At 37.2% G+C, this 16,173-nt stretch overlaps 1 protein-coding gene across 1 annotated transcript in view; it reads right to left on the bottom strand.

Annotated features, from left to right (window-relative positions):
• The window catches only part of Sema3e (semaphorin 3E), a 118,485-nt gene extending 103,962 nt beyond the window's left edge, over positions 1–14,523 (bottom strand). Inside the window, exons 1-2 of the mRNA XM_036181873.1 lie at positions 14,520–14,523; positions 5,252–5,412 (exon numbers count right to left, since the gene is read on the bottom strand). Coding sequence (XP_036037766.1) covers positions 5,252–5,412; positions 14,520–14,523 — 165 coding nt within the window. The remainder of the gene's footprint in view (positions 1–5,251; positions 5,413–14,519) is intronic.
• Between the last annotated feature and the right edge of the window lie 1,650 nt (positions 14,524–16,173).

Genomic DNA, 16,173 nt, shown 5'->3' with positions numbered 1-16,173 from the left:
TAAATGACAGAAAACAACAGAAGCAACCCTGGAATTGCAATATATTTTTGTACGTCATTTTTTCACAGCTAGTTACCTACACTAATCAATACAGTGTATACAGAATATACAATAAAATAATTCTGAAAGCTAAAAACAAGGGCAAGTATCTTCTCTTAGGAGAAGATGCATAGAGAAGTGAAAAGAAGGTAAGTATAGTCGCCCTTGTAGTGGGATTGGTGATAGCTTCATCTTGATGTGGCCAGTGGTTCTTATTATTATACAGTCTAAGGCAGTGATTCTCAATCTGTGGGTCATGACCCCTTTGGGGGTTGGACAACCCTTTCACAGGGGTCACATATCAGATATCCTGCATATCATGATTCATAATAGTAGCAAAATTAGTTATGAAGTAGCAATGAAATTCATTTTATAGTTGGGGGTCACCACAACATTCGGAACTGTACTAAAAGGTCACATCATTAGGAAGGTTTTAAATAACTGCTCTAAGGTTATTTGAGTTAATTTTTTTTCTTTTTCTTTTTCTTTTTTTTTTTTTTTTGAGACAGGGTCTCTCTGTGTAGCTTTGTGTCTTTCCTGGAACTCACTTGGTAGACCAGGCTGGCCTTGAACTCACAGAGATCCCCCTGGCTCTGTCTTCCTAGTGCTGGGATTAAAGGCATGTACCACCACTGCCCGGCTTGAGTTACTTTTAAATTTTTTTAAATAAGGAAGGTATTTACTTTTATTATTAAATCTATTACATCTTAAATATATTAAAACTAAAAAAATGAAAAAGTGAGATATGATAATAAAAACAAGCCTTGACTATATTCTTCAACATACTTAATATAAACAACAGAAGGAGGAATATGGTTTGATAGGTAGATCCACAGCTAGGCTGTGTGGTGGTGGTGGTGATGGTTGTGGTGGTGTTAATGGGGGGGGGGGCAATCCTGCATATAGACGAGCAGATTGACTTAGGGTAATTCTTTCTCCTGGTGAATAACTGACAATATCTGGAGACATTCATTTTATTATCAAGACATCAGGGATTATTTGTGTACTAACAGAGTTAATTTTCTATTATCACAAAACACCATGATCAAAAGCAGCTCATAGAAAGAAAATTAATTTGGGTTTACAGTTCCAGAATGATAAGAATCCATCATGGTGACAAGTCATGCCAGCAGGCAGATATGGTGTCCAGAGCAAGAAACTGAGAGGTCTCATCTTAAGTGCAAGCATGATACAGAGAAAGTAAGGAGACAGAGAAACAGAGACAAAGAGACAGACAGAGAGAGAACTGAAAGTGATATGAATAAAAATGGCTCCAATAAGTCCAGAGGGAGTGGCACTATTGGGAGGTGTGGGCTTGTTGTTGCAGGAAAGGTGTGTCACTGGGGGTGGGGTTTGAGATCTCAGATACTCAAGCCAGGCCCAGTGTGACATTCTCTTCCTGCTACCTGGAGATCTCAATGTAGAATTCTCAGCTCCTTCTCTAGCACCATATGTGCCAGGATGCTTCCACCATGGTGATAATAGATAAACCTCTGAACTGTAAGCCAGCACCAGTTAAATGTTTTATTTTGTAAGAGTTGCCATGGTCATGGTGACTCTTCACAGCAATAGAAACATGTTAAAGTTCTACATCTTCTATATGTTCTCAAGTCTGTGCCAGAGGCCCACTTCCTCAGGAAGTTCCACCTCCTAAGCCTTCCCAAATAACTCTACTAACTGGGGACCAAGTGCTCAAATGCCCAAGCTTATGGAAGACATTTTTTCATTCAAAGCACCACACATGCCATTGGTATCTACTGAGTAAAAACCAGAGATGCTGTTCAGCATCTTAAAACACACCGTAAACCACCCTTCCCACTAAAAGTAGTTCTGGATATCAGATGGCATTATCTTAATGTTGAGAAATCAAGGATAGAAAAGGCAAAGCAAAAAACACTGGAAATACAAGAGTCAACATGTATCCAAAAAGAAAGTCAGTGGGAAAGCTTGCCCAGAAGAACACCACTTAGATTTTTCAGAACTGAGACCACTGGAGAACTCAACTCATATTAAGCCCACATTTTAAACAGACAGCTTACAAAATCTCACTCAGTCTGATACTATAGGAAGTTGACACAATCAAACAGGGCTTAAAGGGTTACTGGGAGTTGTATTGCTAATCATTTGTGTAAAACAGACAGGACAGACACTGGTTAAGAAATGTAAGTGGAACACGTTACCTTAAAGTCAAGTAGGCATAAACAATATCATAATTCCTTGGGATCTGCCTTTGCTGAGAATCTGACAGGGATTTTGTAGAGCTGACATTTATGTTTGAAATAACTACATTGAAGAAGGCTCTCAAGAACATATAAGCTTTAGGCTCCACAAAATCAAGATATTTTCATCAGTGCAGAGAAGATAGTCAATGTAATAGTGTTATAAGTTATTTTCATTGGCATCCTTGCTAGATGTACCCTGAAGCTCGATGGCCTCATGCTACTCTTTTGCCTCCCTGAGAGTTAGTTCATAAAACTTCACCATGCTCTGGGTCCCCTGCTCTTATATTATTTTCATGGGTCATTTCCTCCATGAAATCTCATCTTTTGTCATTAAAGGCCTGAGGGTACAATTAGGCCAAAACAATAAATGAGAAATAAGTAGGAGACCCAATTTACCCTACTCTGAAGGGGAATCAGATCATCGTAGGGGCTGCTGCATCTTGACCTCTCTGTACCCAGAGGAGACAGCAGCTCAGGAAAGCGGTTAACTGAGACTGTGCCCTAGGAAGCTGATCGTAACTCCCAGGCCCTTTCTATGACATGCCCTGATCCAGTCCAAAGATTAAAATGTAAGAAGTATGTCTGTAATGCAGATATTAGTCACATTCCAAGAGGCTAGATTTCATGGAACATCTTCTAAATTAGAAACTTTACCTCTTATTTTAAAAAGCATTTTTTATCTATATTTATGTGATGAGAGAAGGCACATCACATAGTGTGCTGGTAAGAGATCAGCTCTGGGAGTCAGCTCTCTCCTTATACTGGGTGTTCCAGAGACTCAACCCACATTGTCAGGCTTGCACAGCAAGTGCTTTTACCTGCTCTTTGATCTGGCTTAATATTATAGTGCTTAATTTGTTTTTTCGCAGTTTCACACACACACAAAATATATTCTAATTACTTTGCCCTAACACCTGCTTTCCCAGATTCATGACTTTTGGTTTGGTTTTGTGATCATTTAGTTGAGCAAGGGCCACCTATGTGTACTCAATTCCACTGGAGCCTGATGGGGTCACAGCAGGTACCCAACTGAAGGCAATGAGTGCTACTCTCTCTGAACCTACCAGTAGCAAATTGTTCAGCCATGGGGAGGAGGCCCCTTGAGTCCCTTATCCATGGATGATTAGATGTTGTTTTTTGCTCCTACATCACATACTCCATCATGGAAAATCTGGGTAAACTGGCATACTACTACTGAGAGTGACCTGGAAAGAGAGTTTTAGATGTGAAAGAGACCATCCAATAAGTAAGAGAATAATCCATAGAACTTAACTGGAAGGTCATGTGGATATATTTGCATCCATGTATGAAAGTACTTAAAGAAGAAAAAAGAAGTCAATGTGCTTATTGGAAGTCAAATGAGGACCATTGGTTATCCAATAGAAGTGGTCAGCTCTGAAATAATATAAATAACAGTAACTTTATATGGATTGAGTGAGCTGTATTTATATATACATAGGTTGTGCATAGGTGTGTGTGTGTGTGTGTGTGTGTGTGTGTGTGTGTGTGTGTATCTGTATATAATCAAAATTGACTTTGAATTTTTCCTCAGAAGTATGGAGGGAGGTATAATTGAGAAAAATGATGGACTAAAGCCAGAAAGATGTGGCCCCGGACAGTAAAGCATCCCCACAAGTCAGAGGCACAGAGGATGCCCTGGTAGCACAAGATCCATTATGCTGAAAGAAATGCAAAGATCCCTAGGGTACTGTGATGTAAACCCCTTAGGGGTTGGTGAGATCGTCAGGGCAAGCAACAAAGGCACAATTTCCCCTTTCACAGCAAATGGGAAAGTTGCAGAAAGAGGAGGAACGAGAAAGAGGAAAGACAGAAGTAAGCAAAGGAAGGGAAGTTAAGATGCCATGAACTATCTTCATAGTTACAATACTGTAAACACACAATTATTATTTAACCAAAATTTCAGTCTTGTATGCTGGGAAGGTGGAGGGCAGGTCAAAGTTTGCTGGTGATAGGTGATGGGCAGATCCCTGAATTTCTCTACTGCAAAAGGAGGAAGCAAGTCCTTGTCTTCCCTAAAGTTAACTCATACTACACAAATTCAAACACTACTCCTACCGATGGCCCACAGTAAACAGACACGGCCTTTCATATTTGCAAGGCATGGCGAAGGCTGTGGATGAACCAAGGACCTTATAAGTGCTACTTATATGCTCTCCCAGCTCCCATGTGTGAGTTTACACAAAAATAAAACAACAAGAACCAGAAAAAACAGCAAAACATTTTAAACTATTTCTTCTAGGAATTAGGATTTGGCAAAAACTAAGCAATGCTGCTTTTTGCCGTATTTTTTAAAGAATTTTGAATTTGAAGAAAGGAATTTTGAAAGAATTCTGGCCCATTTGGATGAACATAAAAATAAAGCATAAACAAAGTGCATTATTACAGATGCACACTAATGCCAAAACTTTATGATCTAAATTCCTTCATGTTTCATGTGAAATTGATACGATTCTGAGAAACTTAATCCAGTTCTATTTGTATACACTACTTTCCTTCCCACCATTAACCATTTCCAACACTGATCTTCCTTTAATAATGTGCTTTCCAGCAAGCTTGAGGAGCATCCATGGCAGTTAACAATATTGCCAACAAAACTACTCCAGGCAGGTATACTGATATTACAGGTCCATATTCGGATGCTGGAACAATAGAGCCCAAAGGCACTGCTATTAATCCAGGACCCTTGACCTCAGGTCTCCAGACAGCAAGTGGGTACGGTGACAAAGGTCACTGTTGTGCAAGGACATCAGAGCGCAAGGAAAGTGTCCCTCTGCAAATCTTGATATCAGTCATGTGTTAGAAATGTTCACATAGGATGCTTTATAAAATTTCCCCAAATTGTTTCCTTTTTAATGAAGATTGTATTTCTATTAAGTAATCATTCCAAATTTAGAAATAGTAGACACAGTGAGAAAAATGTCAGGCAACACCCTTGTCATACCACCCCTATTTCTTTCCTCCTTCGATACCTCTCTGTAGCCATCACTGATTCGTTCCAAGTTCAAGGAATAGACAAGGTCCCTGCCTCCCACGAAGAGACGCTCTTGATACTCATCCAGCAGCACTGTATGCAGATCAAGAAATCCCAAGGGGCTTTGAAATATTGATGTTCTGTTCAGGTCCAAGAGTTCTGAAAGGCAAGCAGAGGTCTATACTAAGTACACGAGAACACATAACCCTTCCATGAAAGCCCAGTTTTTATATTTGTTTCATAGATATGAAGCCTTAAATTGAATTATTCAGAGAAGATTAGAAAAATCCAGTCATCCTCAGTATCCATGTGGACTTTGTTCTAGGTCTTCCAATACTATAATGTAAATAATGCAATGATGCCCAGGTCCTTTATATAAAATGGAACAATTTTTACTTATCCCTAAGCATGTTCTTCCTTATTCTTTAAGTCATCTCTAGATTCTTATGCTACCCAATGCAAAGTAAATGCTTTATGAAGTTATTACACTATTGTTTGGTGAAGAATGAGAAAAGTCTTGGTATGTCCAGGATAGGTATAACACTTTAAAAACATGTACATCCATATTGAAACTGTGGAAGCAATACCCACAGATATAAGGGAGTGACTGATTATATAGTCATATGACAATATATTTTAATGTGTGAGCATTCAGATATTTATTAATCTGAATACCTAAATAAAACTTAGTATGTAAGGCAAATATTCTATGACCTTAAAATATGGATAAAATCATCAATAACAATAGTTACTGTGTAACACAACATAAAAAGTTCACTTTAAAGCTGCCTTTGCATAACAAGATGTCACATCTACACAAAACACTCACAAGTGTGTCTACTTCATTCTAATAGACATCTACTCAGGAAAACCATATTTCTACCTAAAACTCATATCGAAAATCATATTCAAAATCAAAACCCTGGCAACAGTCAAGTTTGTAATCACAACTGTGATTACTCCTAAAAACCATTTGAGATCTGCTTTCAACTATTGTGATTCAGTCTGTCTTCATGCATTCTTGTCTGTGGTAGGAATCACAAACAATATATTTGGGGTATATATATTAAATTTAAGAAATCAGAATCTGGCAAAGTCTCATGTGTACATTTATTTGTTGGAGGAACGATCTTTAATTTTATATGTCAGTTTGGTGCTTATGGCTTGTAAGTTGATATATAAGAGCTTTTGGGGGATGAAAAGGAATATTGCCCCTAAGACCAGGCTGTGTACAGAAGACCTGCTGAAGTCTCCTTGGGAAATAGTGAGAAGAGGAACTTCTGCAGTTAACCCCCATACTGCTCATAGGGTGTGTGCAATCGTGCTGACCAGGACACCAAACACAAATCAATGGAAGTATGAGAAACATCCAACATTTTCTATCTGAAATAGTAAAGATAAAATCTCTTTTCCTCTCTATTAAGAATCCAGGAGGCAGGGGGTTGAGAGTTCAAAGCCTGTTGGGCTACTTAGTGAGGCTTATTTCAAAGAAACAAAATAAAAACAATCGAGTGAAGAAGATCGTGTTCTTTACAGAGGTCTCTGCTCTGCAACCTTGTATGCTCAAAATTCCATGGAGTAGAATTTCCTTTAAATCTCTGGTTTAAATTAGGCAATACTGCAAACATTCTAGTATCCCACGTAGACATCACATTTGAGATACTGAACCACTGGACCTACGTGAAAACTGAGACTAAATCTTGAGGGTAGGCCTGAAGGAATACCAGGTATTTTAATGGAAAAGGAGGAAAACTGGAATTAAAGAAAGATTAGATAGAGACCTAGAATTCCAGAAGAAAAAGAAGAGTCACAATTAATACTTTTAAGTTAAAAGTCATACAATCATCCTTATTAGACATTCACAAAGTGGAAAACAACATTTTGGAATTCGATATCATATGAGAAATATGGAGCAAAGGGAGCTGGTGGTTTCCTGGGAGCCCTGGTAAGTGGACTCTTTACCATACAAATTTCCCCATGTAGCCTGGTAGTTTGCTGATACTTTCCATTTTCTGTGCATAACCATCTTTATCTTAAATGGGTAAGTCTCATCAAAGAATGGCCACATATTAGCACTAACACTTTTCATACTATTGAGTTGCCAAAAATGGTAAGAAGCAATGCTCAGGAAATTAGATTTCTTGGAAAATTAATGAAATGTATGAAATGATTCTGATATGAGTTCTCTTGCCTGAACTATTTATTACCAGAGTTTAATAGATAAAACCAGGATGGTTCACTGAAAATAAGAAATTGGAATAAGAACCAATGAGGTGATGTCATGAGTTAAGTCCATCTACCATCTATGGAGGCTTGTGTTTGCTTTTGGATGAGGTCATTAACACCTTCCACATTACCCCTGTTGACATACAAGAAAAGACAGCTATCAATATTGACTAGTTATCTATTTTCCACTTCTGTCAAGCTTATTATTTCTAAAACATTACAGGTTCTTATTTATTTGTCAACAGTAGCATGTTATTCACTGTATCATAAATCATCTTTTACTCTGGTGGATTAAACTCTTCCCTGACCCATTTGGTCTCTCTATAGCCCCATAGAACCCAAAAGATACACAGGTTTACTCATGTCACTGTGGATAGGGATCAGACAAGCAAAGCAAAGGGAAAGAACTGTGTATGCATTAATCCATGCAAATTATATACAAGCTATTTCCTAATGACTCACTTTTTTCCAGTGAGCTCCCACATTGTGATAGTTAAAGTTATCATTTACTTTATTTTATTGATGAAAAATTCAGGCAACCCAAGTTTAATGACTCTAATAGGTAAATACTACTACAAGAAGAAACCCCTCAGATTACTTGTTAAAACATGGCAATCAAAGTACAGCATGCATGTGCATCACAACCAAATTCCTATACACAGAATCTGAAGAAACAAATTTTAGTCATGAGTTTGATCTTAGTAGCCTGGGTAACTTTGGACAGCCTTTAAACCTATTTGATTCATTCCTTCTATGTTTATTCTTTTCTGCCTTTATACTTTTTAATTGATTGACTCAATTGCATTTTCACAGTGAAGGGGATAGCATGGTATAAAAAACAAGCCAAACTTGTCATTGAATTAATGAATTCCCACATATAATGTTTGCTTAAAAAGGGATGATATGTTTAATAAATAAAGGCTAACTATTTTCCTGTATTGAACCTTGTCTAAAGAGAAATATTAAACCATTTGTTTTATTTTTATTATTTAAATAATTATATGATGAGATAACTGTTTTCTTCTTGTTACTGTTACCAAAAAAAGTTGCAGATTATTTATCTTGACTCATTCAAATTGCCTCAGAAAAAATTGCTGCCAAAATATTTATGATACATAAAACTGAATGTCATCACCCATCTTAGGCAACAAGTCAAAGAAATTTATTTTACTTTGTTTTATTTATGTAGCTATTTCCCATAATAATTGCTAAGTGATTTTTATATAAAAAAACAAAGGGTTAAGTATAATTTGCTTTAACCTTTTCACATTTGGGAGGGGTTATGTGATTTGAATGCTTCTGCCGCTCCTGACTACCATCAAGGCACACAGCAGAACAGTCCCAGCTGTGACTCCCTCTGCAGCTCAGGCTGGTCAGTAGGTATAGCACCTTGAACTGGAACAAGAAGCACAGCATATCTCTGCAGTGGTTCCTGTCTTCTCATTCATTTCCACAGCAAACTCCCTGGTTCTGGATCATTAATCTTCTAATGTTTTTACCAGCCCTTAGCCGTCCTTCCTCAGAGGTAGTCATACATAGTCATCTTTGATTTTGTCAGGAAAAGTTCACAGTACTGACTACAGGGGAGGATTTGTGCTTCAGACATGTCTGTAATAATGAACACCATCCTCTTTTTTTTTTTTTTATAGAGCTGTGCTTTGACATGGATGTGCTTATTTAATTTACATTTATTCCATATTAACTCCACTCTTACTTCATTCACTTATTTAACTTATTTAATCCCAGAAGGATTTGAAATTCCTCATACAAATAATTTCAATTAAATTAACAAATATATATTTTAGAATACTTAGGGTAAGACAAAAAATAATTTAAAAAGAGCCACTTGGAATTAATATAACTTAAATATCCCTCTAGCATTTGACACATTGCTAAATCATCTCCCCAAATTGACCTTAAGCTCTCCTATACCCAAAGAAAAAGTCAGGGCAATATAATCAACAGCAAAGTGAAATTATGTGCATGGGAGGATCACAAAGTGCTGAGGATTAATAGAAATTTCTCCTAAGGTTTTCTGAAGAGGAATGCTCAAAAATACACAGTAATCTTCACTATCACTCCAAAACTGTTCTCGTAATTAGAGGCCTCAATTAAAGCCAATTGGTATATATCAAAATTCAGGCCTGCAAAAGTAACTGTGTGGTCACATATGGCCATGATATGCAGAACAGTAACTTTTGGAAGAGTAAAAATTGAACTAGGTAATGTAAATCCTAGTGCAGAAAGCTAGATCTTGTGGCAATTAGAAATCAACAGAAGCCCATATAATTGATCTCTGAGGGAATGTTCCATTTTGGTTTCTTTCTCTTCTCCCCACCCCCACTCCCTTTTTTTTTCTTTTTTTTTTCTTTTTTTTTAAATAAATGTCAGTGCTTCAGTGTACTGTTTCTGAGGTTTCTCCATTAATTTCCCCATGGCCAAATATGCCTGTTGGCCTCCTATTGAGTGATACTCATCACTGTACAACAATAGTGCCTGTACTCTCAATTCAACTTCTCAAGACAAATAATACAACTAGCTCATCAATGTTTACATTTCATACATAGCTGGCTCCTTGCAGATTGCCTTAGCATCTCAATTGGATCCAATTACTCATCTGTAGTTAAGTGTAGTCATGTGATAAACAGTTTGGTCCCTCTAGTTATATGACACCAGAGCAGTCACCAAGAAGGCCATGCTTCAATTGCACAGGCAAACCTACTCGATGTCAAATGTCCTGTAGTCTGTATTTCTACTAGACTGAAGTAATTGACTTGATGTTTATAGATATTCAATATAATCTTATTAAATGTTGGAGAACAAACCTCTGCTAATATTGAAATTATATTTTTCTATTATCAATTTGAGCTATCTTTTCTACTACTAACTGGCTTGTCAGAGCTGTTGGCTTCTGCTGTAGAGAAGAGAAAGGAATGATTTCCATACCCAATCTCTCTACTTCATCTACATGTTGGATTTGTAAAGGAGGCATTCTAAACATAAAATCAGTCAGTAAGTTAAAGTGTAAAATTTGGTAAACAGCCTAATAACAATTACTAGAATTTAAAGAAAGCATTTCTATAAAACACAACAAAACTCTTTATATGCAAGCAAATACATTTGCTGTACTTTTAGTATGTTAAAATGCTATTTTAATCTAAGTATTATGGCTGGTGTTCTAGTAATAACATTTTAAATAATTAAATATAATTAATCTTATTAAGAAATTACTATAAAATATCACCTAGATAAAGAATGGATTAAGAAAATGTGGTACATATACAAAATGGAGTACTACTCAGCAGAGAAAAACAATGACAACAGGAAATTTGCAGGCAAATGGATGGAACTAGAAAATATTATCCTGAGTGAGGTAACCCAGACTCAGAAAGACAAACATGATATGTACTCACTCATAAGTGGACACTAGATATAAAGCAAAGGACAATCAGACTGCAACCCACAGATTGAAGGAGGCTACCTAGCAGGGGAGACTGTAGGATGACTATGGCTTATAATAAGTTTTGGTTTTACCCAATCACTGGGCAAGCTTTAGTGAATCATTTCACTATTAGAATAAGAATTTGTACTGTATCAAGCTGATGAAAGAAAATGCTGGCCGTACTTTCAGGAGGGGAGGCTAAAATGATTTTAGAATATGGATTAGCCTATAGAAAAATGCCTGCCAGAAATCAAACAGTGAAAATATCAATTTTCATAGAATTTTAAAAACTAAAAACTAGTGAAAATATGACTTGAAAAGTCCATAGATCATATCTACTTTATTCAAATTTTCTACAGTGAACATGAATCAGTTAATTAAAATCAGAGTTATATCTCACAAATGAAAGAGGAAAACATAAAATGCTTCCATTTCTGCAACGAAATGTCTTCATACTAGAAGGCTTGATTGTCACACTTACCTTCATACTAGAAGGTAATAATCATAGTGGATTCACATTCATTGCACAATTGTGTGTTGTTTATTAAGTGCTAGGTAAATATTACCTCATTTAATCAACATGACTGCCCCTCAGAAAAGCTCCATTTTTCTATATGTAAAAAAGTGGGAAATTATAGTAATTCAGTACATAGCTCAGGTTATTTGGTTGATTTTTGTACAAAATTTGAGTAAGGGGAATTGATTGGAGAGTTTTAAGAATACGTATTTTCCTAAATATTCCTAAATACATATATATTCCTAAATACATACATATTTACATATTTTATATCAATTGAAGAAAAAAAAGAGACCATAAATTTGAAAGACAGCTGGGAGGGGCATATTGGGGTTGGAATGGAGAAAAGAGAAGGGAGAGAAGATATGCTCATAATATAGTCTCCAAAAATTTAAAAAATACAGATTTAAAATTGCAAATTAAATAATCACTTTGAGCTAGGACAACTCAGTCACTCCACTCTGTTCCCAACACCAGAAAGCAAAATGACTGATTCGTTAAAAGTTTGTTCTTAATTAATAATGGGATGGTGTATGATACATACAATGTGTATTTTACAGTTTACTGATAAGAAAATCCCCTATGGTAGGATCATATTGTATCAGTAACAGAAAGGGTTTCTGTCAGAGCTCATATAGAGTACTAGTTAGAGTGGAAGCTCCCCCTGAGTTTAACATTTCAATTTGATATAATTAAAATAAAACACAACAGAAAAATTCAGCTTAATACCCATTTTATTTACCTTTAATTTGTATTTTCAAATAGTCCTAAGAAAATATGGGGTCTTTCACATGGCTTTTATTTATCAGTTAATGACATATTCAGTCTTACATGTCTTATTTTTTAGAAAATGAGTTAAGCTTTTCCTAATTAGCTACAGAGCTTCAAAATCTTTTTTGGTGCATACCAAGGCAGGCAAAGTACTGGCAAGTCGGGGCTCCCCTCCTCCTCAAGGACAGTTCTCTCTGATCTTAGCCTCAGATATGCCATGGACTTGGCATATTTACCAAGCAGTGGCTAACTCCTTTATCCCTCCCCGCAGCTTCAAGCTGTCTGGAGGAAAGAAACAAATATCCAGGAAGAAAGGGACAAAAGGACACTAATCCCAGTCAAGCTCACAAAATGCTATAAATAATGGACAGTGCTGACTGGGGGAGAGTGACATCTTGAGTTCTTTCTACCCTAAAAATAACACGAATCACTTGGGGAGAAGGACAAAGAAACAAGACAGAACGAAATGTACCAACTCCGAGTTCATCCGGAAATGTTCTAAAGAGGGAACTAATTATTATAGCTAAGCTGCATGCTAATTATCAGCTGTCAATGAAGATTTGCACAGAGGATTTAGTCATTTCCTCTTGGGCCTTTCTCGTTAACCTGCAGGGCTCACGGTGTTAAAACTCTCTGACATCAATATATTAAGTCACGATTCTCTGCAGTTACAATGTATTCAAGTGCTGTACTTCTCTGTGTGAGACACAAGATGCTGGAGGAGAGCATGCATACTATCTAACCCACAAATTGAAACAGATTTGTTCCCTTCTTCAATACATGCTTCTTGTTCCACTGTCAACCACCAAGAACTTTGTGAGACTTGGTCCTGTCATTATTTTCCAAATCAATGACTTTGTTGAGTGTCTCTTGAAGTTTATTCAACCAATGTCATTATTAACAAAAATAAAATGTGGAAATAGCCATTAAAAAACTCCAACTTCACAGTTAAAATGGGAAATATTTCTTGTATCATGCTTTGATGATTTTGACAGACATGACAGATGAGTGCTAACAGCAAGTAATAATGTTGAAAACTATTGAACTGTAAAGAGTGGAAGGAATTGAGATGTTGGGAATGCAGCTATTGACAGAGTGCTTGCTTCACACGTATGCATGTCAAGCCATGCAAAAAGCCAAAATACTATCAATTAACTTTTTCAACAATGTAAACATGGGATTGTCATGATTTGTTAATTGTTCTTTTTGTAGTGGACAATGCCAGCCTTTCATGTATTCACTGAACCTTTAAATTCTTTGTCGCAAATCAAAGGCAACCACAAGGCAATGCAGGGGATTAAATTTTCAATTATTTGCTACTTCCAAAGACAGTAAGGTAAGAGTAGACAGTAAACAGTTATTATTTCTTAAAGATCAAAATGTAACTCTAAATTTAAGATTCCTTGAGCTAACTTATATACATGATCAGTATATAGTATTTTATTTGATATTCCGGGTTTCTTGTCTCTGAATTCTGTGGAACAAGAAGCCACTGGGTACATGTTTACATAGAATCATTGACTATCTAGAAATTAAACATGTATACAAATGCTTGAATTTAAATTATTTTAACTGAAGAAAATTAAGCAATGTAGTTAATACTCCCTAAACGCCAATTATTGAAACTGGTGTTTGTGAATGCCATCTATACATTTAATCCTGACTATATTTTACTTCAGTGAGGACCAAATGAAGGAACCCTGTGGGGACAGCTTCTTCAACTGAACCTGAATCTTGGCGGTGCTCTCTACTGAGATCCAGGAGGCTCTCCTCTGTTTCTTGAGGGCCTTGTACCTAGGGGTTGCACTACAAACTTGGAAAGCATGTGTTCCAAGTTCTCTGATAGGACCACCAGGTTTCCTTCAAAATCGCTGAGAGGAGCAACAGAGGATGAAGTGAGGTGTGCGATGGTTCTGTAGTGAGCAGATGGGGAGAATGAGAAAGCAAAGAAGCAGGCATTGTAGGGAAAGACTCTGAAGGGGTAAGTGGGTGAGATAAGCAGCCAATAAACATTTTTAAAAGAGTACAACATCTCTGCACATGAAAATTGCTTACTCAAAATACCACCTAACCCAAATCAGAAAGGCTAGCATGAAGAGATTTGCCAACAAACACTGTCGGTGTGGGGGGAGAAAGAACCCTAATTTACTGCTAGTGGCAATGTAAACTGATGGAGAGATTAAGAAAATTAAAAATTAATTTTCTAAATAAAACTAAATTTAAAATAGAACTACAATTTTAATCCAATTATACCACTCCTTGGCACATACCCAAAGAATTCCATATCCTACCACAGAAATAATTGCATACCCATGTTTATTGGTATTGTGAAATATAAGCAGCCTAGATATGCAGCAACAGATGAATAGGGCTGATGATATGTAGTACAGTGGAACTATACGCAGCTGTAAAGAAAAGAAAATTATGACATTTGCAGGAAAATAGATGGATTTTAAAATTAGAACATTAATCATTGTTTCTAAAGCTCAGAAACATATAAACCAAATAGTCTCTATCATATGTGGATCCTAAGAACATTAATCATTGTCTCTAAAGCTCAGAAACATAGAACCCAAATAGTCTCTCTCATATGTGGATCCTACAATTGAAATTGTGTGTGTGTGTGTGTGTGTGTGTGTGTGTGTGTGTGTGCACATGCATGTGTCTATAAATTCATGTGAACAAGTCAAAGCAAAGAAGAAGAAGAAGAAGAAGAAGAAGAAGAAGAAGAAGAAGAAGAAGAAGAAGAAGAAGAAGAAGAAGAAGAAGAAGAAGAAGAAGAAAAGAGACCAAGAGAGCTAAGGAAGCTAAGGAATTGCAAGAACAATATGCCACATGGGATATGAAAGCAGAAAGGACAACAGAGGAGGGGATATTACAAGGACTAAAATGAAGTGTGGGGGAATATTAGGGGAGAGGAGAAACTACAAAAACCTACTTTGTTTGGAAAAGCCACGATGTGGTAAGTACTCACTCCTAAGTGGATAACCAGACTACAATCCACAGCTCCAGAGAAGCTAGCTAACAAGCAGGACCCAAAGAGGGATGCATGGATCACCCTAGGAAGGGGAAACAGATGAGATCTCCATGAGTAGACTGGGGATGAGGGATGAGCAATGGAGGGAAGGAGATGGGGGATGACAACACAAGGGAACAGGATGGTCAAGCTGGGGGAGGGACGGAGTGGGAAAGCAATGAAAGAGGTATCTTGATAGAGAGAGACATTATGGGGTAAGGGAGAAACCTGGTGCTAGGGAAATTCCAAGGAATCCACAAGGATGACCCCAGCTTAGACTACTAGCAATAGTGGAGAGGATGCCTGAACTGGCCTACCCTGGTAATCAGATTGGTGAATGCCCTAACTGTCATCATAGAGCCTTCATCCAGTAACTGACAGTAGCACCAGGCCAAGGTCCAGGAGTCTAGTCTAAAAGAGGGAAGAGGGATTATATGAGCAAGGAGGGATCGAGATCATGATGGAGAAATCTAAAGAGACAACTGAACCAAGCTCATAGGAACTCATGAACTTTGAACCAACAGTTGTGGAGCCTGCATGGGACTGGACTAGATTCTCTGCATATAGGAGATAGTTGTGTAGCTGGGTCTGTTTGAGGGGGTCCCTGGCAGTGGGATCAGGATCCATCCCTGTTACATGAGCTGGCTTTCTGGAGCCCATTATCTCTGGTGGGATGCCTTGCTCAGCTTTGATGCAGTCAGGAGGGGCTTAGACCTGCCTCAACTGAATGTACCAGGCTTTGCTGACTCCCCAAGAGGGGCTTACCTTTTTGGAGAAGGAGATGTGAGGTGGGGGGAGGGAGGCTGGGGAAAGTGGGAGGAGGGATGAGAGGAGGATCTGTGGTTGGTGTGTAAAATGAGTAAAAAAAATTTTGGAAATAAAATTTAAAAAAAAAGAAAATGCCATGATGATATCTAATTTATTGAACACTTATTTAAAAATTTAAAA

The sequence above is a fragment of the Onychomys torridus genome, chromosome 3, assembly GCF_903995425.1.
Source record: "Onychomys torridus chromosome 3, mOncTor1.1, whole genome shotgun sequence".
Classification (NCBI taxonomy): domain Eukaryota; kingdom Metazoa; phylum Chordata; class Mammalia; order Rodentia; family Cricetidae; genus Onychomys; species Onychomys torridus.
The sequence above is the reverse complement of the archived record's forward strand: the minus strand, read 5'-3'. Positions and strand labels throughout refer to the sequence as shown.